General features: G+C 48.5%; 1 protein-coding gene across 3 annotated transcripts in view; it reads right to left on the bottom strand.

Moving 5' to 3' along the window:
• Nucleotides 1-26742, bottom strand: part of IGF1R (insulin like growth factor 1 receptor) — a 288185-nt gene that overhangs the window by 33204 nt on the left and 228239 nt on the right. For all 3 annotated transcript variants that reach the window (XM_057723853.1, XM_057723851.1, XM_057723852.1), the window contains exons 4-13: nt 25793-25941; nt 23284-23428; nt 14783-14997; nt 12783-12909; nt 11034-11272; nt 8971-9138; nt 8579-8783; nt 4746-5029; nt 3417-3553; nt 2790-2949 (exon numbers count right to left, since the gene is read on the bottom strand). In XM_057723853.1, the coding sequence (XP_057579836.1) occupies nt 2790-2949; nt 3417-3553; nt 4746-5029; nt 8579-8783; nt 8971-9138; nt 11034-11272; nt 12783-12909; nt 14783-14997; nt 23284-23428; nt 25793-25941 (1829 nt within the window). The remainder of the gene's footprint in view (nt 1-2789; nt 2950-3416; nt 3554-4745; nt 5030-8578; nt 8784-8970; nt 9139-11033; nt 11273-12782; nt 12910-14782; nt 14998-23283; nt 23429-25792; nt 25942-26742) is intronic.

The raw sequence follows: 26742 nt of genomic DNA, 5'->3' as shown, positions 1-26742 counted from the left end.
TCCTTGTCTATGAATGAGAAAGACTCTCAGAGATGAACTGTCCTCTCCAGGGTCACACAGGCAGCTGGCTGGCCATGGCCTTGGGATTAGAACCGAGGCTTCCAGCACCCTGGCTCATACTTTCCCCATGAAGAAAGCACCCTGGAGGCTCTAAGCTGAGGCAGTGGTGGTAGCTAACAGAGCCTGGATTCCAGAGATGTTTCGGAGGCAGAATCAATGAGATGTGGGCTTGAATGAGAAGTGGGTGGCAGGAGAGAAGAAAAGGGGAAGGGTGGTTGGGAGGCTCTTGGCTTGGGTGGTGGGTAGGTTATGGGGCCGCGGACTAAGCTGAGGAACAGAGAATGGAGAGATTCTGAAGGTAGCAATGGTGCTTCTGGTTTCGTACACAAGGTGTCGGAATTGCCCGTGGGACAACCACATGGAGATGTCTATCTGGAAATGAAGCTGGAACTCACTGGCGACCAAGTTACATCTACTGTGAATCAACCATCAATGATTATTCTGCCACTAAACACTACTATTATTATTACTCTGTAAGGACTACTAAAGTGATTTTAATTGTTTAAAGATATTTTTATCAAATAGCTCTCAAAATGCAGGCAGGCTCCTGAATTTCCTAATTCTTGAAAATACCTGCAAATCAGCAGGGCCCTTGGGAAGCTAGTAGGGTTTCTTTTCTGCCCCCTGAGGACTGTTTCTTCTATTTGTATCACTTGTACTACTGGTCAGGTTGTACTGTGTTCTTTTCGAGTTTCACATTTCAACGGGGACATGGAGAAACTGGAACACATCCAGAGAAGAAAAAAATGACTGAATGGCTGCAAAATTAGTCTATGAGACTGTGCTACGAGAAAAGGCTCCAAACCCGAGATGATTTAGTCTGGAGAAGAAAAGCCTGAAGAGTAATTTAATAGTATTCAAGCACATAAAGGGTTCCTAAAAGGAGAGCAGTTGCCAGAAAGCTTCCAAAGCTTCCATCTCCACTGAGGATTGAACAGGAGGAAAGGAGACTCAACCATAGCAGGAAAGAATCTTGTCTGACACAAGGAAAAACTTCCCAACGGTAAAGCAGGCACACAGATTTAATTTCCCTGCAGTGCATGCCAACTCCTGCTGGAACGATGCCACCAGAGGGGCTCTTGGGTTTCCCATTGGGTCCCAGCATTCACGGGATTAAAAATGGTGGAGGTGGGGGGCCACGGCTGAGAGGAACGTGCTGCCTCTGCCGATAAGCCAAGGTCACTGAACCCTGGAAGCCACTGCTGCTGTTTCAAAGAACACAGCACTATGCTGGACGTCTCAACCTAGCTCTGTTCCTGAGGGACAGATGAGGAGAGGGGACCGGAGGGGAGGAGAGGGGACCAGAGGGGAGAGAAGAGGGGACCGGAGGGGAGGAGAGGGGACCGGAGGGGAGGAGAGGGGACCGGAGGGGAGAGAAGAGGGGACCGGAGGGGAGGAGAGGGGACGGGAGAGGAGGAGAGGAGAGAGAGCAAGCCACTTCTCTGGGGAGGGCTCTGGGAATACTGTGAAAGTTCCAGCGTGGGAGCACGTGGCACCAGCCACCTGGAAAGAGCAGGTGAAGTGGACCACATGGAGAATTCAGCCTTTTTCGGATGATGGGATTATCTGCCTAAGCATCTGTTTACCCCTCACACAGTGCCAGCTCATGAAATGCTACCTCAAGGTCTTACAATTCTATCCCCGCCATTCTTCTTTTGGTATCTGTCACTATGTAGACTTCCAAATACCATGCATGTCTTCGACTATTAGGTGCTAACCAGGTGGACTTCTGGATTGACTGAATCCTGAATTTAAAAACTCAGACTCCAGACCAGAGCACCACAGATGTGGACACCAGGAGGGACCAGGGCAGTGGGAATTGCTCACTCGACCAAAAGTAGCACCACTACAGCAAGGCAGACTGCTTTTTCTCGCATGGAAGCAATCAGAAATGGTGTTGTGACAAATTTGATCCCAGTATCTGAACACAAAATAATCTTCAGAATTTGGTTTCTAATATAAAATAGTAGAGACTCAAAATGCAAATAATAAGGAATATTTACATCACCAAATGAAAATACTGAATTTTCTTGGCCAAGTAAGCACAGTGCCCTTGTGCTCATACCATTTTACAAAACTCAGTTTCAAAATCTAAAATCCTCGCATAGATTGGCCTACTAAGATTTCCGTCTTGTCGATGGTTTGCACATAAACTCACCATGTGGCCCACTCTCTGTGCCAAACGGGGAGCACTGTTTGCTTTCCACGTGTGTAGCTGCTTTAAAGGATCATTTGTATTTTACTGAGGCGTGGTGACAAGGTGGCGGGGGCCTGGGGGGGTGGCAATACCGCAGCCTGGGATGCTGTCATGGCAACGGCTGCCCTGGAGCAGGCTGGACGAGAAGGCCCCCAGGTTTCTCTCACCTCTTAGGATTCTAAGCCCTGAGTCTGAGCCTCAACCAGCATCCCTGATGAGGCAGGAGGCCGAATGGTCAATCCAGTGCTTTGTAAAATGCTTTTTGACATAGACGGAGTTGAGAGCAAGGACCCTTTGTTGACTCTATCAAAAGAGAGGCTCAGACCCTCTCCCTGCCCATCAGATGAGGAGGGACTCCAAGTGCGGCAGCTCCCCAGCCTGGGCTCCCAGATGAGGTGCTGGCAAGGGTGTGACTCTTCTGAAAGGTGGCTGATGGAAATCAGAAAACCAGAAAGCCATGGCGATCCAGGCTTTCCCAGTCCCGGCCCCACCTGCTTTTGGTTTCCCCAGCGACTCCCTCCACAAGCCTTACTTTTGGCCTGGACGTAGAAGAACACAGGGTCCGTCCACGACCCATTCCCAGAGAGAGAGGTGGCCTGGATCCGGGCCGTGTAGTTCCCCGGGTTGAGCCGGTTTAGCTTGGCCCCTCCATACTTCCTGTACTCCTGTCTGGACACACATTCCCGTTGATCCTGGAGGAAATAAAACATACATGTCAATTTCCCACACACATGCTGCCTCGCCTCTCGCATCCCACCTAGCACTGACTCCGAGATGCAACAAAAGGGAAACACTCAGCCTTACATTATGGCAGTCCTCCAGTAACTCTGAGCACACCCAAGCTTTAACCAAACCTTATTTCTCTAACCAAAAAGAGTTCCAGAGAGATTAAGTTATTAAGACCAAGCTCTAGGCGGAAAGATCGTTTTCTGCAAAGAAACCGTTTCTTGAGGGCGAGGATAAGCCAGCTGCTTGCACACTGTGAGAATTCTTCAAAGAACATGGAGTTGGAAGAAAGACCTAAATCCTCACTGACTTACCTCCGCATTTTAATTGTTTAAAGTCTTCAGCTAGCCAGGAGGTGCCCTGGGTGGAAGTGTAACATATGCTACATCTGTAACGGAAAGGCACCCACACGCAGCCCGTGCCCCAGTCTTACCTCGACTTGTGATCCATATTTGATTTCATACATTAGAATCAATCCATTGGGATTCTCTGGTTCCGGCCATTTTAAAAAGATGGAGTTCTCGGGCCTTGGTTCCCAGGTCACCGGCCCGGGAATGTCATCTGCTCCTTCTGTGCAACAATTGAAACAAGCGATAAAGTTAGATTCCAAAACCACAGCGGGGGTTTTGGAATCAGAGCAACCTAATGACCTGTAAATCTCAAAAAGCCACCACACTCTCCCTTTCCCCTGGTCCCCCAATGAAAAAAGCCTACCCTCAAGTGCAGGAGGAAAACCTTGGCAATTTGAGCCACTTAGGTCTGGTAGCTGGCTTCTACGTGATGCTATCAAACGCAAGCAGCATGGAAAATGTGCTGAGCAAGCAGAAGCGGCGGCGGGGAGCCTCCAGGCAGGGACTGGATCCTCCGTGCTCTGCGTCTGCACGCGGCAGATGCAATTTCTGCGCAGGCGTGAAGGATGGTCCCCGAGCCCGCCTGGCAGGAAGCTGCCAGGAAGCTGGTGCTGAGTGCAAGCTCAGTGCCACCATCAGCAAGTCCCCCAGTTACCAGGTGAGGCTGGGGTGCCTGCTCTCGCTGTTGCTTCTTAAAGCAGTAAGCCAAGTGGTGAGGAAAGCCACTACACGTTCCAGCTGGGAAAGGCTCTGATAAATCGGCCGGACGGTGGCTCTCCTGGGAGGGGGAGGAGACTAAGGCTGGGCAGGTGGGCAGCAGCGCATCGGTGAGTGTGCCCAGGAGGCCCCACTCCCAGACTGCAGACGCTGTGCTCTGTGCTGCCTGCCAGCTCTGCAGGCAAGTGAACCGGGCAGTCTGCCCATCCCGAAAGGTGGATGGATGGCTCTCGGAGCCACAGGCAGCTTCTAACGTATAAAGGGAAGGTGAAGACCAAACAAGCAGGACCAAACTCTGTTCGGGAGCTGACCTTGAGGAGCAACGCTGCCTCTGAATCAAGGCAGCTAACTGGGGATTTCCCTGAAACTCCGCGAACTCAGGAGGAACCTGGCAAAAAAGGCCGTGGGAGTGCACAAAGCAAACCAAGGAGAAGGAAAGGAGTGGACCTGAATCGAGCTCCCTGCCCTCGAGTACTTCGTCTGGGGAGACTAGGGTGGGAGTGGGGTTGCTATGCGTGAACTCTATTCCCTGGGCTGCTGGGCTACCAAGTTGCCTGCAAACGACCACCCGTTCTTTAATAAGCAGGACTGAGACTAAGAGTCACCACCCTGGGTGTCAGCTTCTGTGTCTACAAGTCACAATCTTCTCCGCTAGCCTGTGAGTCGGGTGCGGGGTGAGCTGGATGACACTGTACCTGCAGGCATGGTTCTTGCAAAGACAAAGTTGGAGGCGCTGCAGCCCAGCTTCTCAGCCTCGTGGTTACAGCTGTGGATATCGATTCGGTACAGAGTGAAAGGCCGGAGGTTGGAGATGACAGTTCTCTCCTTGTTATCCACTCTGCTCTCGAAGAAAGGGTACTCGGTCTCTAGCTCCTCCGGGTCTGTGATGTTGTAGGTGTCCACCACCGTGGTGTTCCTGCTCCGACTGGACATGGTAGTGTTGGCGACCTGCACCACCTCCCTCCGCTTCCGTTCGGGTCTGCTCGGAAGAGAGAAACGTGACTCGTGAGTGAGGGCTTCTGCCTCTTTTGTCTTTTCTCTGACTCAGGTTAGAGTATGAGAGAGAAAAGAAAAATCTTCACCTTGGAATAAAAGGAGCTATCCAGTGCCCCCGTGTAAGAACCAACAAGTAACGCAGGGATTTCCTTCCTCGTCATTTATTTTGCTTTCTCCTCACTGCAAGCCTCAGCCTCACTGCACAAACCACCCCTGGCTCCCCGAGTGGTTACTCGATGGTACCTAGAGGCAAACTACTACCTCAGCCCTCCTCGGTGCGGGGCTCAGCGGCCCCCTGACTGTCTCATCAGAGCTGTTACAGTGCACAGGGACTGGGGAGGGGAAGAAGGCGGGGGCCAGCAGAACGGCGTGTCCCAATTCTCTGTAAACAGTCGCACTTACACACGCTGTGCCCAGCAGCTAATGCCATGGCCAGCTCTTCCCCAACCCATGGGACAACTTCTTCCCATCAGAAAACCTGGTTTACTCTTCAACATCTGGTGATATTTCAGTCCCTTCAACCAGCCTTTGTGACTTAATCTACAAAGGCAGTGATCAACGAAGGCACTTGGCACCAGACACTGACTCCAGAAAGGAACTCATGACCTCAGGCTGCCGTCCTACTTCAAGACCCACGGACACGGACAGTGCGTAACGTCGTACCTGACTTGACTGGTGTTAAGCTCCCAAAGAAACTCGTCTTAGAATGAATTAAAAGAAATGAAAATTGTCTTTGGAGAATTCAGTTGTAAAACTGAAAAACTTCCTTCATGATTTTTTCAGCCATCCTGTCTGTCAGAAATTGTGTGGACGTCAGATGCACACCCCAGTAGGAGGCATGAAAAAACCCAAACATGAGGTTCTTATCTACTGTGTCCCCCTCACCACGGGCAAACTAGGGTATTATGTCTGTCCTGCAAAAAGAGAGGACAGCAAGTGGGGCTAGACTTCGGAGAGAGGCCGTCAGGACCACAGGGTGGACACACGCGTTCATCAGGGGAATGTGGTGTAGAGGAAACTTATTTTGAACTCAACAGCACGAACACAAGGCACTCGTGAAACCTGCGTCAGCCACAGCTCTGCCTTCCTTATCACCTGATCTGGTCTGATGAAGAAAAAGGCAATGCCTTAGAAAGAGAGACACAGATGTAGAGAACAAACATAGGGACACCAAGTGGGGAAAGCGGGGAGGGTTGGGGGGGGAATGAATTGGGAGATTGGAATATCAAACTGTACACTCTAAATATATGCAGTTTATTGTCTGTTAACTGTAACTCCATAAAAATTCTTTAAAAAAAAAAAAAGAACTCTAAAAATGAGAAAAAGAAAAAAAAAAAAGAAAAAAAAGAAAAAAGGCACTGCCTTGTAACTACCAACGGAAAGCTAGGGGCTCTTCAGTGAAACCTTTCCAAGGCCTGGACTCACAACCTGAACCTCAGGCAGGTCGGTGGGACAAGACAGTAACGTAGCTGGCAGCCTCTGATGGAGATTAAATGGACGGCTCCTGCCCAGCCTGTCTGGGATGCTCTAATCCACCCTCTTCTGCGTCCACAGGAAGTGACACTGGCTGAGCCCCACAGAGGGGATGGACCGTGCTGAGGAGCAATGCCATGAAGCAAAAGAGCCCTGGTGTGTGGGGAGAGAGGGCCGAGCCCCACATCCGTCGTTAATGCATCCGGGTGGTGGAGAAGCCACTGAACCTGGGTGCTAGTTTTAAAACATCTTTGAGCTCTTCTCTATCCTCAAACTTTCTGATTCTCGGAACCACGCACAACAGACAGGGTATCTGGACTAACACACGAACTGCAGCCCTGTCATCCACCTGTGAGGAGGAGGTGTCACTGGCGGGGCGGGGCAGGGCAGGAAGTTCCACGGTGTTCATGCCAGGAGAGGAGGGGGCGGAAAGCCGCTCAGCGGTCGAGAGATTCATTCTGAAAAGGAAATAGTGCCTCCGCTTCCAAAAGGTCTTGATTCCTGTTTTACAGATTTTTCAAAGTAAGGTGTCTATCTCCGACAAGTATACAAATATCAGGAAGGTCACTTGACAGAAAAAAAAAGCCTCTTTCAAAACCATTTGCTGCTACAACCTAAGAGAGCCTTCAAGGGCAAAGCAACTGCACAATAAACAGAAGCTTGGGGGCTGCCGGCGCCCCTCCGGGCTGGGAGCTGGGAGAAGAGTGATCCCCAGGAGAACGTCTGGCAGCGGGGCGCCGTGGCGGTCGGGAAACAGGCTCGCAGGTACAGTGCCGGCCTGAATCCTGCTCCTCGGCCCAGATTTCAGGCACAAGGTTGTTTCTAAGCTCTGTGCTACAATATTTCAGGAAGAAAAAGGAGCTAACAGGCACCACTCGGTTTCCATCTCCTTTCCCAGACGTCACAAGGCTGTCCTGCTGAATGTCCCTCCACTTTTCTTTTTGTTTTTGTATTTTTTTTTTACTCTTTTTTGTTGTGGTAAAAAAAGAAAAGAAAAACTTTTAAAATTAAAAAGAAAAAACTCACAAAATGTTGTCATTTTAACCACTTTTAGGTGCACAATTCAGTGTCACTGATTATACAAATAATACTGTGTAACCATCTCCACTATTTCCAAAATCTTTCATCACCTCAAACAGAAGTTCAACGCCCATTAAGGAATAACACCCCATTTCCCCTCTCCGCCAGCCCCTGGTAACATCTAATCTACTTCCTGTTGCCGTGAATTTGCCTGTTCTAGATAGTTCACACACGTGGAATCATACGTCTCCTGTGTCTGGCTGCTTCACTCAGCATGATGTTTTCAAGGTTCATCCATCCTGTAGCCCATGCTTCAGAATCTCGTTCCTTTACGTGGTTGAATAATATTCCATTTGCAGGGAAAGATCACATTGGTGATCCATCCATCTGCGGGTGGACACGTGGGTTGTTCCCAGCTCTTGGCTATTGAATAATTCTGCTCTAAACATTTATTTTCCTCCGCTTCTGCCCCCGCTTGGCAGAAGCGGAGGCTGGGGCTGCGGAGTAGACAGATGCCCCGGGGGTTGGGCTGCTTGCCTTGGAAAGGCTGTCTTCTGTGCAGTGGCACAAACTGCTCGTCGAGGGTGCCCCTGGTGCTCAGTTATGGTTTGAAGTTGGCCCCTTTCCAAACCGACTCCGCGTTTCCCCCTGAGCTCCGCTCCTCCTCGGCCAGGCTGGGAGGCAGCGGGGAGGAGTGGGAAGTGCAGCCAAGGGCCAAACCCCTGCTCCCCGCTCGCTGGTGTCCACACGTGGCCAGGTGACGGATGCTCTCTAAGCCCACGTGTCCCTCACAGGGGGCTGGGTGGCCGCGGGGCCGCTGTACCTGCCACCTGTCACAGCGCAGGCCGCCAGCTCCGGGTCCTTCGGTCGGGGCTGAGTGCCTTGGGCAGTAACCCCACCCGCCAAGCCGGCCGCCTACACTGTCGTCCCTCCTTGACGGCTGACAGGTCCCACTTTGAGGCTACCGTTCTATACACCTTGGGGTGGAGAGAAGGCACCAGAACCGGCTGCCCGAGGACCCTCTCAGAGGACGTGGTACCTGGGCACGAAGATGGCGTTGTGCAGGAAATTCTCGAAGACCTTGCGGTACTCGGCCTCTTCCTTCTCGGCCTGCTTCTCGGCTTCAGTTTTGGGGCAAGCGCAGCACGGCCCCTTCTCCCCGCCACACACCTCGGTCTTGGGGTTCTCCGTCACCTCCTCGATGTCAATGGTGCCATCGGCGTACTTCCTGATGGGGATTTTGTCTGCTCGGAAAAGAGACCCCAACGAGAGGCAAGTTACACAGGCGGGTGAGGAAAGGAAGAGCCGGCAGCAGCTGGGCTCACGACCACGGCTGCTTCCCCACAGACGGCTGACGCCGGCCCCGGCGTGCACGGCACTGGGGTTTGAGAGTCACGGCCACAGGGGTCCCCTGTCCCCTCCCGGCCTCACCTTTGGAGCAGTAGTTGTGCCGGTAAAGGTAGCTGTCCTGGGGCTGGCGCTGCCACCGCACGATGTAGTAACTCAGGTTGCCATTGGGCAGGGAGGGCGGGTTCCACTTCACAATCAGCTGAGAAGAGGAGTTTGATGCTGACAGAACATCCAGGGGGATGGAAGGAACTGGAAAGGGGGACAGAGGACATTTCAGAAAATGGAACGAACCCAAGATCCAGGCTGTCAGATACACAGCGCAAACGCCCAAGAAGCCAAAGGTCGGACCTGGATAGGAAAATGGCGGTGAACACTGTAACACAAATGAGAGCCGAACCGTGTTCTGAAATTGTATTACCTTCCCTTTGTAATATCTGTTCTCAGGTAATCTCTGTGATAACAAATGGACTCTGTTACCAGCAAAAGAATCCTGATTTACAGGCAAAGCATAAGAATCTGGTCAAGTTTTACTTACTATTGCCCCTAAACCCAAACCCAAACCCAGAGCTGAACTGTGTACAAAAGGCAAATGCATCCAGAGACCACTGAAATCTTATTCTCATTGGGTTCACAAAAAAGCATCGATTTTGGTATGTTTTCCAAAGTGCAAAAGACACCTTCGCTGTATGTCACTTAAGCAACATGGTCATGTTAGCTGCTTTTAAAATTTGAAAGCTTAAGGTACAAAATATTATACACAAGGGTCTGAACACTTGTAAGGAAGGGCATGCTGGGAAAAAGTTATGACTAATGCTAACTACTTCTGGGAAAATGTGTAACTACTGAATGCTAGGCCTCTTTCGTGCTTCCTAGAATAAGTATTCCAGAAACACACAGCTTACCCCTAGATGTTTCGATAACAGGTGTCACAAAAATGCCGAGGCCGTGGGCCACGTCATTCTCCGTCCCTACCACTTGTAAGGACAGGAGCCTAAATGGTGCAAACTGACTCAATGTGTATAGTGCTTTGTTTTCCATCTTTGGGGAAAGGAAACAAGTGTCTTAAGAACTGGTCATAACAAAGATTTTTATTTTTCCCAAATTAGCTACAAGGAATTACTTCCCAGCAAATTTTTAGGCTGAATAACTTGTTCTGTTGCCTTTGAGCCTCTGCTACATCACCCCAGGCCTAAAATCAGAAGCCTGTGTCACATTTATTGATATAAACACTGTACCATCAGTGACATGATCGTAGCCACTCAGAGGATCATCGAGACGGAACGGGGAAGGGAGGGGAGGGGAGGAGGAGGCAGGAGCACACAAACAAGAGGATTTCCCCGCCAACATGTTTTCCTCACCCTCTTTGCCATTTAAACTCATTTTGTGCTAGCTTGTGCATGTTTTAAAACAGCCTACGCATTATAACAATGGCTATCATCAAAGAATGTTTACCAGTGCCTTTTAAAATGATGTGCATTTCCTTACTTCTAACCTGGTTTTTACATACTTGGAAAACATACACAAGTGTCTGCTCTCATCAGTTCCAAATTCTGGAGTTGAGAAATGAGGTGGTTTAGAAAATGGAGATCAGGGGAGAAGGGGGCACATTTTCGTCAGTGAAAACTTGGAGTGTCCAGAACATGGTTCACCTCATGTTTTTCAACTTTCGTCTGTTTTCTCGGAACCCTAGTCACTACAAGATGAAGGTGAGAAACCAGCGAGCCGCCTGAGGTAACTGGGACACCAACCAGCAGGGTTTCAGTCCCCAGAGGTCCAATCGTCCAAATGAACAAAAAGGGCAGCCTTAGGCGACCGTATCCGGCCTGGGCCTCCCAATGAAACCAGCCCAGCACCCTGGAGGACCTGAGCTCACTGGTCCAGGACAGTCAAGAACAATGATGGAAGATGGTACCAAATCCAGAAGATGGCCTGGAAGGGGCTAGGGTATTGGGAGTGGGAAAACAATACGACACAGTATTATATATTAACAAGACAGACAAAAGATAGACAAATAAAAGACACACTGGCCCAGGACAGGGAGAGATAACAGGCACAGCTCAGTGTCAGCCCTCTGACTACATTTTGTCATGAGCAAGGTCCTTCGGCTGATGAGGCATGGGATGGCAGGGACGGTGCGTAGATACCTGAAGCGTTGGTGCGAATGTACAAGATCTCACTCTTGGCCCCACGGATATGGTCATTCTCTACCATGGTGAGGGTCACGGCCTTGACATAAACGGCATACTGTGTCCAGGGCTTCAGCCCGTGCAGTAAAATGCCAGGTTCCACGTCTTTGTTGGGCGGGAGGTCCACGTCCACCATGTTCCAGCTGTTGGAGCCGCAGGCATCCTGTCCGTCATACTCCGTGACGTTTTTAAAGGGTCTGAAACACAATCGATGAAGCTCAGTGTTTCAGGGCACTGACATCAAAGCTCTCAGAAACCTCCCCCTGGGTCTCCTACATCATGCTTTCTATAACGGGAATTCTAGATTAAACAAATCATCAATTAGATCTTTACAGAAGAATAAAATTAAGCCACCGGACTCCAGGTTTCACGCGGTTCTGTACACACTATAAAATCGAAACCTCTGACTTGGGAAGAGGAAGTTCCATAACTTCTGGGATTGGAAACACTCCTCCTTAAGAATATACACAGATGCTCTTTCTCTCTCTTCCCACTGTGGCATTTTTTCACCATCAAGAACAAACAAGCACAATTGCTTAATACAAACATCAGTTATTGATAAAGAATAACTTCTGGAAGAAAATGCCTTTGCTACAGAAAAACAGCTTCTCAAAAACAGCTCCCAAAATCTAATTTGCTCACAAACAATTCTGACTGCTTAAGTATCTTATAACATTCAAATGTTTTTAGTTTCCCGGTTATCTCAGACACTAACGTCAACCCCTTGGTGAAACTGCCAGCCGACACTGTAGAGCACTGGAAGGGCTGTTGAAGAGGATGATGATTCTGCACAGACGCAGAGGTGGGCAGGGACTCCACGCCTCTCAGAGGGAAGGGCCACACGGCCACTGGCTTCTGAAACAGACACTCACCCACCTCTCCCTGTGGTCGTGATGGAAGACCAGTGACCCCCACGTGTAGGGACACTGAATCCTGATAATCCTGCGTCCTGCTTTTCTCATGGTGGTGGCACTCCCAGGGCCCTGGCGTGGGTACCAGATGCTGCTACTGGTGGCTCTGGTTCCAGCTCCAGGGAAGCCAAGCCCCTGGGAAAGGGACCCTATGGCATCAAGGTGGGACCTGGGTGAGGAGGGGGACTAAGAAGCCTGGGGGAACCAGCTGGATACAGGAGGCACAGGAAGAAGGGGGAGACCAAGAAGAGCTGCCATCTGGAGGGATGTCCTGGCTGCCCAGGCAGGCAAATGTCCTCTGAAGGCACAAGAAAAGTCCCCAGTAGATTTTGGGGAAAATTCTGGAACATGAAGGTCAGTCTCTCTCCGTTCTCCATCCTTTGTTTATAGGGCTTACGACCTAGAGCAGAGGGCCACACCTTGGAAGGGGCCACAGATAGAGTGACCAGAACAGACGATGGACCCACCTGGGGTGAGGTCACCTCAAGGGGAGCCGAGCATCCTGAGGGCTGGCCCCGGACTACGTGTTAGGTGGCGCCAAGGCTGCAATGATACTGCAACCACACCCTCCATCCTAATTTATGAACTGACCTTATTCTCCACAAAACAAGTTTTCCCCTTTGGGCGTCTTTTATTCAAGCACCTCTAATCACCTACTGAAGAATGGAAGGCCTCAAGCTAACACTTATTTTCTTTTGTAGCTGTCACTGGCGGTGCTGGATGTCCCACGACAGCCAGGGGGTGGCGATGACGAAGCCCTGCCAACAGAATGCCGTCACCAAGCACAGACACTCACGCTTCCTTGTAGTAGACGGTGAAGCTGATGAGGTCCCTGTAGTCGGGCGGCCGGTACCGGTGCCAGGTGATGATGATGCGGTTCTTCCAGGTGGTGGTGGAGGTGAAGTGCAGGACGTCACTTTCACCTGGGGCAGAGGCACATCCGTGAGTGACCCCCATCTACGTCCTTCCCCTTGCCCTGCGCTGTGGCCCTCTCCCCCAGAGCTGGCTGTCCGTGCGAAGCCCCTTTTTGGACTTCTCAGTGGGTTTCTTGCTCCTATTAAGGACCCAAACATTGTGCTGCGTGGCCTCCAAAGGGCTCGGTCCTTTGTTTTAGTACACTTGGTGGCCCTGGACGTGAACCTGTAAGTGATTCCTAACCTGGAAGAGAAGGATGAGCGTGGACCTTGACGCTGGGTGGAATCTCCTTAGACATGATGACACCTGTCTTGCAGTTGTGGGTATCTGCCTGCGTGCGTCAAATCACCAAAGACAGGTAACAGACAGGTAACTGAGCAGGTGAGCCACAGAGGTGAACTTTTCTCGGTCTGAACTTGGTATTGATACCTTCCTGTGCAAGGACACAGGAACTCCTTGGAGGCTCCAGCTAGGGCTGACATGCAGTGGGGAATGGGTTAAACACTGATAAAACCCATTTCACTTGACACAGCCTTCCGTGCTCTGTGGGAAGGAAGGCTTTGCTGGTGAGGCATGACCAAGATGCTGCCCTGGGCCCCCTCTCACTCCCCAACCAGACGCAAACTGTGACGAGAACCCGGGAAGAATTCACGCCGCCTCCCCCGCAGAGACCCGAAGCTCTCCTACGGACTGTCCTTCCCCCCGCACCCCGGGTTTGCCTGACTCCCACCGCAGCCTCAGCAGGGGAAGCAGAGGCTAAAGGCGGTTAAAAACTAAGACGTCTGTGGGGCAAAACGTGATGGATTAGAGACGGGAAAAACGTGGCAGTTCCTGCTAAAGTGTTATTTAGACAGGAAACATGATTTTGTTTCCGAAGGAAAATAAATGGCTACTGTATTCATGACTGGCTGACTCCAAGGAGAAAAACACTTAGACAGCGCTCTGCTGCACTGCTGTGGTCTGAACGGAGAGCGTGGCGGGGGCTGTGGTGGGACGTGCGAGGCAGACGGCCCTACAGCTCTGCAACTGGTTTCTCTCCTCTAAAAACTCTTCCTGAGCGACTCGAGTGTCTACCAGGTAAATTCAGAGCCAGCAAAACGAAGTCCATGCTGATGGTTCTGCAGATCCTCTCCCGCCTGTGTGCACATGTGCAAATCACCCTGGACCACATAGATTAGTCTATTTTTTTCTAATACCTGTCCCTCATCAAAAGCTGATGGTCGAGAGACAATTTATTTTTATAACCTGATCCAACCACACAGAACCACACCACTTTTAAAAGCAGTTTTACATACAGGGTTAGGTGAGAAACTCACTGCTCGGAGGCAAAACCTTAACATAGGAGTCGTATAACCAGTGTAAGATAATTATATTGTCCTAAGTTTAAATAGCAACATCAATCCAGGGAGGCGGGCGCGCTCCATTTTTCACGTGGTGGGGGGAGCCAGGAGGAGGCCGGGTCAGGGACGGGGGGCCATGGCCACGGGGCTGCTGTGCTTGCAGCTGAGCCCCCTCTGCCCTCAGGCCTCCCCTCCACTCCGGAGACCCAGGGCCAGGCTCGCTCCCTCCCAGGGCTGGAGAGGACCAGCTGCCCCCTGGAAAATAATCCAGTGGTGAGCATGAAAGACATGCTGAGCATGAAAGACACTGAACTCTATGTATTCCGTAAGCACCTCTTCAAAGTCTGAGTGAGGACCCATCTATAAATGTTTGGCACACACAAATAGATGCTACGGAAAAGTGACAAATATGAACCTGCCCCACTGCTGCCTCTGGAGATAACCACGTGTGAGCCAAGTCCTCGTCAAGGAGGCCTCGTGTGAAACAAGGAGGGGGCCACGAGAGGAGGCCGCCGCGTAAACGGGAGGAGGGTCCACTCACAGGAGGCTCTCTCTCCGTTGTTCCTGGTGTTGATGTCTCCCTTGCTCTGGCGCCCTTTCGTCCCCGTCACTTCCTCCATGCGGTAAATCTCGGAGACGCACAATTTGGGATTGAAAGCAAAGTACATTTTCCCTGCTTTGATGGTCAGATTGCGGTGGTCCCAGTCCCAAAGCTGCTGCAAGTTCTGGTTGTCGAGGACGTAGAAGGAGTAATTCCTGGAAGCATGGAAATGAGCATCAGCACCCTCGCCCTTCGCCATCAGCCACCCCACCCTGGGCCTCTTTGCCTCGTGACTCCAGAAAACACTGCCTTCTGCTGATGAGAGATGTAGTCATGAACAGTATCTAAGAAAGAACAGTCACTGTTAACAATAGCAACAATATGATTCAAGGACAATATGGAAATCAATAAAACACTAATTAATGTGATGACCCCTATCACCAAGAGTAATGCTTCTCAGACTGGAGGATGCTAGGCAAATCATTCCCTAGAAATGCCTCTGGTTACTTCTCTCAAGCAGAGCAAGTACAATGCGCTTGAAATCAGTCCACGGGAGAACAGATATGCTCTGCTACTCAACCGGAACAGCTTACACATTTGCTGTAGAAAGTCTGCCATTATCCTCAGGGGTAAATCCCATCCCATCCCGTCCATGCTGTCAGCAGCACATGATGGGGTAGGAGAGAGGATGGGACAGGGAGACAGACTCGGGCGGTGAACCAGCCCTGGGTCGGCACCCTCCTCCAGATTCACCCCACCCTGAAAAGCCTCAGCTTCGGTCCCTGGGGAAGGTGGGGGAGGAGAAATGGCCCCCCATGGGCAGTCCCCCAGGCCACCTACCAGGCAACAGCAACTCAGTGTCCAACAAGTTTAGGATGCACAAAGCTTATTTCAGAGGGCTGGGCCCCTGGGCCGCACCCCGGGAGTTTCTCATTAGCAGGTCTGGGTGGGCTGAGAATCTGCATTTTTAACCAGCACCCAGGAGATCCTGGGACCACACTGGGAGAAGCACTGGCCTAGCAGATGCTGAGCACCACCGAGGGGTCAGGGGTCCAAAGCTGACCAAGTCAGACGTCAGTCCTGCCCCCAGTGGGTGGACACAGACCCAGCTGCTTCCAAAGGAGAGGCAGGGGGACAGCCAGCACTGGCAACCGCTAGCACTGGCCACCCAGAGAGAAACCCACACCCGGGGAGGCAAGAGAGCAGACAGCTCCAGCTTGGGGTCTGGAGAAAGAGCCTCGTAGGACCTTTCTGTCTCGGTCCGTCGGTAAAGCAGGCAGGCGGGGTCACAGACACCACCTGCGTTCTCCATGCTGACAGGTCTGCTCCCCACAGACCTCAGACCCCTCTCCACCTCCTATCCCCCACCCTCTTTCCTGCTGGGGCTCACCCAAGCACCTTCTACAAAACTGAGTCTAGGAACTGGGGCCACGTTTTGAGCTATTTCTAAGACCCACTCAGGGATGCAACACACACACAGCAGAGAAGAAAGGATCCCAACCCTCTCCCCAGAGCTGGGACAGCCCAGACAGAAGCCCAGATCCCTCCTCTGCCCCGGGTGGTGCCCACTGGGCACCCCTCTGCATCCGGTGTGGTTCGTTTACACCCAGACCAGGACCTCTCCAGGACTCTGCCTACTGCTCAGTCCACGGCCTGAGTCTCACTCATTGAGATCAAAGCAAAAGCGCTGCAAAGCCCACCTGTATATTTCCCCAGGAATTCACGCGATGTTCAGAGACGGGGGTCCAGGACTAGCAATGCCATTTACACACTGCACGGCCACAGGCAGGTCACTCATTGCTTTCTGCAGCTCCATTTACTTACTTGTTGGACAACAAGGGGCAGAAACGGTGTCAGCTGAGCTCCCTGTTGGTTTTAAGGGCTCAGGAGGGGTCACTGAGCTCAGGTGGGATCTACCCGCCCAGCCTGAAGCACAAACCCTCCACGAGCGCTGAACTGCATCCATGCAGGTGGTGGGGCTGGAGGTGGGGGTCCTGCCCACACAGGGGGCACAGTGAGCCAATGCGTCCAAAGGCAGCACCTTGAAACCAAGCCAGGATCCTCACAAACCCACCTGAGGCCTCAACACATTCACAGCCACCAGACCAGGTGACAAAAACTGGCAAGTCAACAAATCCTTTCCTTTCAGCGAGAGCTCACTCTCCAACATACGTTATCTGCTAGAAAAGGAATGTAAGACATGGTCCAAAGGAATCTAGACTTGGGCTACGCACCACAAGGCCACGTGTACAGGCAGGCGGCACAGGACATGGAAGGTGGGGTCCACTGTGCCCCCCTCCACACACACCTGCGCCCTCATTGCCAGGCTGCAGGTGATGCTGCCAGGAGGAGGGCTTCACAGGTGGAGGCAGATGCCTCCCATCATAGGCCAGTCTTGCCCTCGGGATATTCCCAGCTCTGAAGGTCCATGGTCCAGCTGCTCCCAGGTTTCCCAGTTGGCTGCACAGGACAAAATCTCCTTCTTGGTGCAGAAACCTCTGGGCCGGGAGTAAAGGCCAATAACCCAGGTCAAACTTCTGACTCAACCTAGGACGAGGCTTTTATTTTAGTAAGCTAATTTCACTAGCAGAGAACATAACCTCACCAAAAATACCTTCCCGAACAAAACATGCTTCTCCCCAGGGGAGGGAGCATGAATTATAAATCAGGAATTTGACAAATGAATGGCAGGCACACTGAAATTCTCTGTATGTGATTAATCACTTTGAAAAGCAAGATTATCTTTTTACCGTAAACATAAACATTTTTTTACAACACTGAAAAGGCCTGGAGCCAGGATACCAATATCAATGAAACCTGGGTGTTATGGAGCCCGTGTAAGCAACAGAAAAATAAAAATAAAACCCTCATCACAATAATAAGCCATTCATGAGCCGCGTGTCAATATCGCTCTTGTTTTCCTAACCCCAGCTCCCCTCACATTCCTTCCAGGATCAGGTGAGGATTAAGAGATGGTAAAAGGCAGCAAGTTGTCTGTACTCTTCAACACACACATATACGCACTTAAATTTTATTGTTTCCTAAAGGAAATGGCTAAGTCAATTTTTCTGTAAATGTGATTTCCTAATTGCTTCTAAGCCGACTGCCTTTACATTCAAACCATATTTTAAAAAATTATCTGTTTATTTTTCTGCCACTTACACAGGCTCCATGGAATTCTGGCCCCAGCTCTTTTCAAGGTTGCAGAAAAGTGTTTGTTTCTATGCTTGGGTGGGTCCCATCTGCCAAAATGTAGACCAATGTGAGAGGTTATCTCCTTGAGGACATCTATATATTACCTGCATCAAAATTCTAAATGCCCAGTACATATTATACACTTAAGTGTTTTATTTATGGCTCCAATCTCAGGGCTGTCTCACCTCTGAGCTGTCAACACCACCACCTCCTGGCCTGCTTGCCTGCTCGCCTGCTCAAATGAAGGGCAGGAAGGATGGGGACGCAAAGGAAGGCAAAGTGCCGGGGATTTGCATGGTACTTAGAAGACACCCTGGTCCAGGGCTCGGAGCACTGCACGTGGGAATCCAAAGATCGGGTCGAGTGCCATCTCCATTTTCACTAAGCAACAACTCCAGGCAGGGTCTTTCTTTGGCTTCTCCCCAGCTGGGACAGATGGGGCTGAGGGTGGGGGCTGGAAGGGATGTTCCCCTCCTTTCCAAACTATGCTGACAAATTGGAAAAAAAAAATCATCACTTCTTTTCATCTCTTAAAGAAAAAGCCATGGCCTCTTTCCGGCAGTCTCTAGGGGGCATCAGAACCCAGCACATGGGGGCTTCTCTCCAGCAGCCAAGCCGTCTGCAACTGATGCAGGATGTGGCCTTTTCACAGATGCTGCCTCCAACCTGTCTGCAATGGGCTGCTTTATACCATGTCCAATCTCCCCCAAAGTTCAATATTTACACCAGCCTTAGGGGTTCAGCAAAGGTGGGAATTCATATTCAAGTGGTACTAGGCACCAAACAGATACTCCAAAATGTTTCCTCTTTGAATGTTTTAAAAGTAGCTTTACTGAGGTATAATTTATCTATCAAAAAATTCACTCATTATAAGTGTACATTTCCAGGAGCTTCAGTAAATTCATACAGATGTCCAACCATCACCACGACACAGCTTCAGAACATTTCCATCTCATCAAAGTGCTTTATTCCCAATGGTGGTCAATATCCAATTCCATCCCAGCCCTTCACTGATCTGCCTTCTGTCTCCATAGTTTTGTCTTTTCTAGAAATCACGTATTAATGGAATCCAACAATGTGTATGTAGCCTTTCGTGTTTGGCTTTTTTTTCACTTAGCCTAATGTTTCTGAGGTTCACTCATGTTGTTACTTTATTGTTGGGCAGAAATACATTGTGCCACATTTTATTTAACCATTTATCTGCTGATGGACATTTGGATTGTTTCCAGTGGAGTATTTTTGGGGGGGGGGGGTTGGTATCATGAATAATACTGCTATGAGCAATCACCTACAAGTCCTGTGTGGACATGTTTTCATTTCTCTTGGGTAGATACTGGGGTAGAGCCTGGAACTGCTGAGGCACATGTCTGAGTATCTATCTTTTGGAAGTCCCAAGGAAGTGTTAGAGTATAGCCATGCTGCAACCTAATCTTAGAGTTGCAAGAAGGTAGAATAAAGCACAAGTGTTGCAAAGTCAAGTGGTGGGGACATGAGTAAAGATGCTTAACTGCAGCCAAGAATTCCAATTCTTATAACCCACCACCTCCATCTACTTTTACTCTTTTCAGGGTAACAAATCCTTGGCGGTACCAACAAGTTTGAAATTTTAATTCATTTATCTGATGCTATCACAAAATAGGGTTGTTCAAATGGAATTTTTTCAGATAACAGAAATATTCTCTTTCTTATTCAAGGGCTTAAAAATTAGCCATTTTACAGGAATCTTGTACCTGTGTATTCCAAAATCTACTTCCTTCCAAAAGAGCAGAACCTTGATCTTCTTAATGTCTAAGGTTATTACTCTAGAAACACATCACCTTACACAAAGTAATGTCCTGAAGGAAATCTTGGCCATCCAAATTCTTCTGGACAAACTGAAGACTGCCTATGTTGTCCAGCCCCTTTCTCCAGAGACCGGCAGCCCTGCTGTCTGTTCCGACGCAATTTTGTCTGTGTCCATCACCAGCCTGGACGTCAAATTCCAGGATCAGCTCATTCAGAGTGAGGACCAAGAGGTCTACTCCAGGTAACGTTTTTGAATTTCATATTCAGGACTTGACTCCGTGGTCTGGGCTACTCAGGAGACATTTAGAGACAGGTCTCAGTTCCAGTTTGGAAAGCCAAGGGTGACACACACAAAGGATCTCTGTACTACGAATTTGTCTGTTCTCCATCAAAACAAAAGGCAACAAAACTTTCTTCCCACTGAACCAAATGGAAGCACTTACTTATATTCTCACTGGCTATGAGAGGTACAAGAAAAATCATACTTTAAGGAACAGTGTGACAAGAAAATACTTAGACAAAAAATATAAGTGCCTCAGAGACATGCTTTTGAGAAGAAGAAATAAAGGGGCTAAGCAGTGCTTTCCAATCTTTGCTGCACACTGACATTACCTGGGAATCTTTAGAAAAGCACCGATGCTTGGATCCTACCCAAACCGTTCTGATTGAACTGGGATGGAGTGCAACTTGGGCAACAGGATTTCTTAAAACCCCCTAGATGATTCTAACGTATAGCAAAGTGTGGGAACCTGTGGTGTAAAAGTCATCTTGGCTTACACCAAAAGCATGCTAAGTGAAATGTTCTACTAACACTCTGGTAACTCAGAAGCCCTGAATAGGTTCCACTGCCTATCCAAATCATAACCTCCACACTTGGGTGCATAACAGCTTACGTAATTCTAATACCACCTACCTCTGCAGCATTATTTGCCAAACAGGTCCCAGGACGCTCTGACTCGTTGCCTTTGCTGCGGCCGCCCTGTCCTGAAATGCCTTTCTTTACCCTCTGCTTGCTGTTTCCGGAAACCCTCCAAGGCTCATCTCAAAAGCCGCCTCCTCTCCGAAGCCTGTCTGATCTTCCTAATTAGATACCCGACTCTTCTTCATGCCCTCGGCACGTGCCTCTTCTCTCCCTGTGGCACTCTGCAAGTTCTGGGGGCATTTATCTATTTATCATCCTCCTTTCTTCTCTTCCTCCCTCTGACTTTTCCCTTTTTTTTCCTTTTTTCTTTTTTTTAGGTTTGAACAGAAGACTGTCTCTTTTTATACTTCATTTTGCATTCTTCTAAAAAATGTATTTCTTTTTATTGAAGTATAGTTGATGTACAATATTATATAAGTTTCAGGTTACACATAGTGATTTGTAATTTTTAAAGGTTATATTCCATTTATGGTTATTATACTATATCAGCTATGTTCCCTGTGTTGTATAATATATCCTTGTATCTTATTCATTTTGCATGTAATAGTTTGTACCTCCTAACCCCCTACCCCTATGTTATGCCTCCCCCCTTCTCTCTCCCCCTGGTAATCAACCACTAGTTTGTGCTCTGTATCTGTGTGACTCTTCCCTTCTTACAGGAGTGAGGGGAGTAGGCGAAGCCGCTGGACCTAACCCTCTCCCTAAGTCTGAGGAGGAGAAATAGAGAACTGAGTTGCTACTACGGGTCACACCTGATACACAGCCAGCTGCAAGGGTATTCATCATGAGCAAGGATGACCCATGCCTTTTTGGTCACGTGAGGAAGGCAGCTGAGAGAACACAGCTCCCATCAAGAGAGGCAAGGTTCTCAAGCGCTGTAGCTAAAGAGAGAGCCTCCAAGCAATGGCAGGCAGGAATCCAAAGGTAGGAGCCCAGCATCCTCAGAGCTACAAGGGCTACTGACCAGAGGCAGGCTCACCACTGCCCTTCCCTGACATCTAAAACTACTAACAGCAGGGCAGGGGCCTGAAGCTTAGCTGAGCTTGGAAGTGGCCCAAACACCTAAGCAATGACACGCATCTGCAAGAAGACCCCACTGGGACCTTGGGTTTTTACACAAGATTCAGATAATAAGAAATATATCATAAATATTCTTGCAAATAAAAACCACATTTTAATTTTCAGCTACACTCAAGTGCATAGTACTTTTAGTTAACACAACTGAAAGGTAATCACGTCATGTAATAATTCCTAATAAAAATTAATTAAACTCTCCTGTTAGCTCTCCCCTCTATGTATATCACTTGCTCAGCCTGGGGGGGGGGGGGACTTGTGGGTACCAAAAACGCCAAAGAAAAAGTGCTTCTCAATATCAGGGTTTCTAGAAACACAAACCTACTAGGAGGAAAAAAGATAAAAGAACTCTGCTAAAATTCATTTTAAAATTTAATACAACCAACAATAACCATCACTCAAATTGGCAGAGCCTTGGCTTGCCATGTTGGTGGCTTGGGACACTTGGGCTCTGCTCAGTGGCAGCCTCCTTGGATTTGCCAAGAGGAATACATTTTTCTAAAGAATCAGTGTTCCCAGCGGGGAGGACAGTGTGCTTTTCAAGCATGGAATGAAGAGCTGCCCTCTCTCTTTAGCTATATCAGATGATGGAATTTTAAGAATTTAAGACTGACCAAGAGTGAGTCTGAGAAAATCAGGAAGGCTGTTAGGAAACCCTTATGCGGTAACTTTATCCAGTCAGGGCACATAAATCAGCAAGGACAACCTTTCTCATGACCTTCCCACCTCTTACTTTCCTAACTTATTTCCCCAAATTCTCTTTAGAAGGAATTAACTCATTAAGGGATGTCTCCTTTTATTGTAAAGCATTAGCTCAAAACCAGGCGAGAGCTGTATATAAAGGGGGGTGGGGTGGGGCTGTGAAGAGACGCACATACGCGGAGGAACACCTGGGCTAAGTGCTGGAGAGAAACTGCGTGTGCAGGGAGCAGCTGCTTTTGTTCCTCCTCCGGTGAAAGGCCTCCAGCTAGTTTAAGACCCTTATCACAAGGCACGTCTCTGCAGAAGGCAAAAATTCTATGAGTAGCGCAAATCCTAGGAGCTGATCAATAGAAACAATTCTGTGAATCAAGATTTCTTTGTAACAAAATGAACTGTTCACATGCCGCCACATCTCTGATGTTGCAACATATCTGAAAAGATGGAATGGCTTTTACGTAGGGGACTACAGCATCCTCAGGCAGAAAAGGGGCCCATAAATGATGATTTCATGGAGAGGTAAGCACTTTAGACCCACTCCCAGCACTTTTGGCAGAAACAGCCCCCACTGCATCCTTGTCTGCTGCTTTGCGGGCCACAGCCCGACACGCAACCTGGATGGGATGCAACCCAGTCCGGAGGACGGAGGATGGTGACTCCACAAGACCCCACGTGAGGAGGTGAGCCCTCACTCAGGGCGCCTGCCCTGCTGTCACTCTGACTTCTTTTTTAACAAGGGCTCTTCCCTTAGAAACGCAGAACTTTAAAAGCAGGCTGCTCACTCTGTGCCAGAAGAATGTCAGCTCGTGAAATCTGGAGCACTCACCCCTCTAGCTGCTCCTCTCCTAGGATCTGGCGAAGGTTCTTCAGGAAGGACAAGGAGACCAAGGCGTGGGAGTGGCGGATCTTCACGTAGCCCGTCACCACCTCAATGAGCCCCATGAAGTTCTCCAGCTCCGAGGCGATGTTGTCTGCAGCAAGGGGGACTGCGTTACTGAGTGTTCATGTCGTGTCAGGGGAACACACCTGGTTTCTCACAAGCATGTGGAGAGCAGCTCAGAGCGGGTCTTGTTTTCGTGGTGCCACTGAGATGCTCGGGCCTCACAGGACCCCTGTCCCCTGTCATAAATGAGTTTCCCTGAGCTTGGCTTTCAACACCCTCACCTGGGACGGGGCCCCCAAAGGCAAGGGAAGGGGAGTTTCTAGAAGGCTGGGTACTGCAGCTCCCAGGCTGATTAACAGAATGTAAAATCATAAACACCAGACTGCCAATTAGCTAAGGCGGACACATGTAGGGAACGTCTTTCACATGCTCTGTCAGCAGACAGCGCTGCCTCCACAGTACAAGGGCATGACTAAATAAACACCATTTTCTCGGGCTCATTAGAAACTGCCTTTGCTGTATTTCTAGTTCCTAAGATACAGGGATCTATATTTAAAGATTCCGTCTTACTAAGACTGGAATAAAATGCACCAAAACATTAACAATGGTTACCGATAGGTAATTTTTAAAAATTCATTTCTACACTTCTAAGTTCTCTGTAATGCACGTTCACAATTCTCAGAGGTAGAAAACAATTGGGGACATCGTTGCTAATAGATGCGTAAAAATGACACAATGTATACAGTCTATTTCCTTTAATCCTGTAGCCTCCTTCTTTAGCAAATAAAAAACATAAACTTCAGTTTACCTTATGCCAAAATTATAACACATACTATAATGAACTGGGTGTGGTTCGACGAACAGAATTGTACTGTATTTGATTTGTGAAGGCAGTAAAAGGTTCTATTTTGCTTTCAATTGATAAACATCAAAGAATAAGTGTACTGTCCTCCAGGGTAAGGCCCTACATTTATGTACAGTTTGATGGTTTTCCAAGAGAAATGAAGGAGAAATTCGTATCGTAAAGACTAGAGGTTACTTGCAGTTGATGTTTCAAGGAAAAGATCCTGAATTTTAAATGTGGGGTGGCTGAGGAAGGGCCTTTCCAATGAGATGTCCAACCAATTTCCTGCGGTGGATATAAACTGGAAGGTATATTTCATCTTCACGCACTAATATGTACCAATTCCTTCTCAAATTATACTTCTCCATGGATTTAACTCATGGATTAAATTTTTATCTTGAGGATAGGAATATGAAAAAAAAGAAGGGTTAGGCACTTAAAGGATATGTTCTAGGAAATAAGGAAATCTTTTTTAAAAATTAAGAAATCTAGTTAGTGCAAAAAGAATAAAACTTCAGAATACCACAAAAGTAAGAAAATTCCAGCTGTGTGGAAACAAAGTTATTTCTCTTGTGGAGGGGTGAAAGGTGTTGTGAAAATCAAGGGCTATCCAAAAAATTCAAAAGAACTACGCAGAAAACTTGCTGCTGACATCTCTAAACCGTAAGAATAGAGCTCACTCATACAAATAGTATTAAGGAAAAGTAAGTGCACAGAATAAATAAGTCATTTTTGCCCCAAGTACTATTTAAAAAAAAAAAAATCAACAAAGAAAACAAAAAACAACAAAAGAAACTTCTTTATGAAAGGATTTAGAAAAAAATTCCTTTCAACCTCAATGCCCTCTTACTGTATTTCGCCTAGCTTACAGTATCAGTTATTACAGTTATCAGTATCTTCACCAAGTAGTTCCAGCGGTGGAGAATTTCAGGCAGCATTACCAGAAGCCCTTGTCAATTACAGATCAGAACTGACAATATCACCAAATAAGTCAACAGGAAATGCTTCACACAAATGCAATTACCAGGAACACCATCTACTGCAAATAATGGGATCCTGTAGAGGGTGAGATCGCAGCTTTAAATGCATGATGACATACATATACTTGTATCCTTTTTGGTTCTCAGAAGTAAATTTGGAGATGGGCCATTTTGGGGCTTAATAAAAATTTAAAGTGATATCATTAAACTCTTCCCTTGCTCAGTCTCTTCAACATACGCAAGTAACCAAGACTCTCTGGACTTAAAGCTCTGTGGACTTGACTCCAGCTGGAGACTGCTGAGTCATACCTCTGATCCACCAGTCTCTTCTGGGGTTTGTACATGTTGGGACGTGCGTACCCTGTGCAAGATGCGACTTAAGAAACATGAGAGACGACCCTCTGCAGGGTATAGACGCTGTGCCAATGGCTAAAAAACAGACGGCCTTTCAATCTGTTTTTTTCTCTTTGAGGGAAACTCAAAGACAGGGCATTGAACACGAGGCTTATGCACCATGTTGTTCTTCTAGGCCCATGTTTTAGTTGTGAGTCATGGATGAGTAGGAAAAGCATCAACAAAAGAAAACCAAGAGATCTGGCCCTCTCTTCCAGGGAGACGGAATACTTACTGCCGCGTCGGATATTAATGAGCAGATTGCCCTTGAAGATGGTGCATCCTTGGAGCATCTGAGCAGAAGTGACAGAATCAATGGTCTTTGTCTTTTTTTCTTCCTCACACACTTTGGGACAAGGGCCTTCGCAAGGGATGCAGTACATGCTGTGGAAAATAAACCAACCCCAAACACAAAGAGCTGAGTCTGTCTTCTTGCTTTAAAAAAAAAAATCATAAAGATATGCTTCTATTCTAGGTGTCAATAACGTCCACATTACAAAAACCAACTGGTGGAAGCATTCAAGTGGTCACACACTGCTTCTCATCCCCAAGCCTACTCAGGATAAGCCACTCAAACTGCAACCAAAAGGAGAAACTGCCTACAAAGGAAATGCGTGCTGCCTGTTTCCAGACAAAACACATGATGTACCCTTGAGGCATGTGTGTATCATAGGCTGGGACTGGTGAGCCAGCTGGTCCCACGTGGGAGAAACAGGCTTGCAGAAAGAAAGTACCAGCGTCTCCCAGGAAGAACAGAACTGTTCTCTGATGTTGTGGCCCCTGCTGGCACACTCTGAAGGAGCTGCTGGGACAGTGGACAGGGACAGCAAAGGGTAGGCAGGTCTTTGCCACTAATGGGAATCGAATTCCTGCAGCCAGCAGCGCAGCAAAGCCCAGTGAGGGATTCCAAAAGGCATGTGCTATAGCACAGATCCATTATTTTCTTGCTAAAGCACAACTGAAATAATTTCTTGACAGTGTTTGGCAGAAACCTGTAAATTGATCCAAATGCTGTTTTCGCTGCATAGACAATAAAAACAAGGAACTTTCATTACTTTGTAATGAGCTCCTATTTCACATGCAATCGTGAACATGCCACAAACCACCAACAGTCAGGGACCAGTGAGTGACACTGGCACTTTTCCTGCTTACCTACTCTTATGTAGGGAATAGTGGACAAAACAC

The sequence above is a fragment of the Hippopotamus amphibius genome, chromosome 2 (genome assembly GCF_030028045.1).
Source record: "Hippopotamus amphibius kiboko isolate mHipAmp2 chromosome 2, mHipAmp2.hap2, whole genome shotgun sequence".
NCBI classification, from domain to species: domain Eukaryota; kingdom Metazoa; phylum Chordata; class Mammalia; order Artiodactyla; family Hippopotamidae; genus Hippopotamus; species Hippopotamus amphibius.
This window is presented reverse-complemented; position numbering and strand designations above follow the sequence as displayed.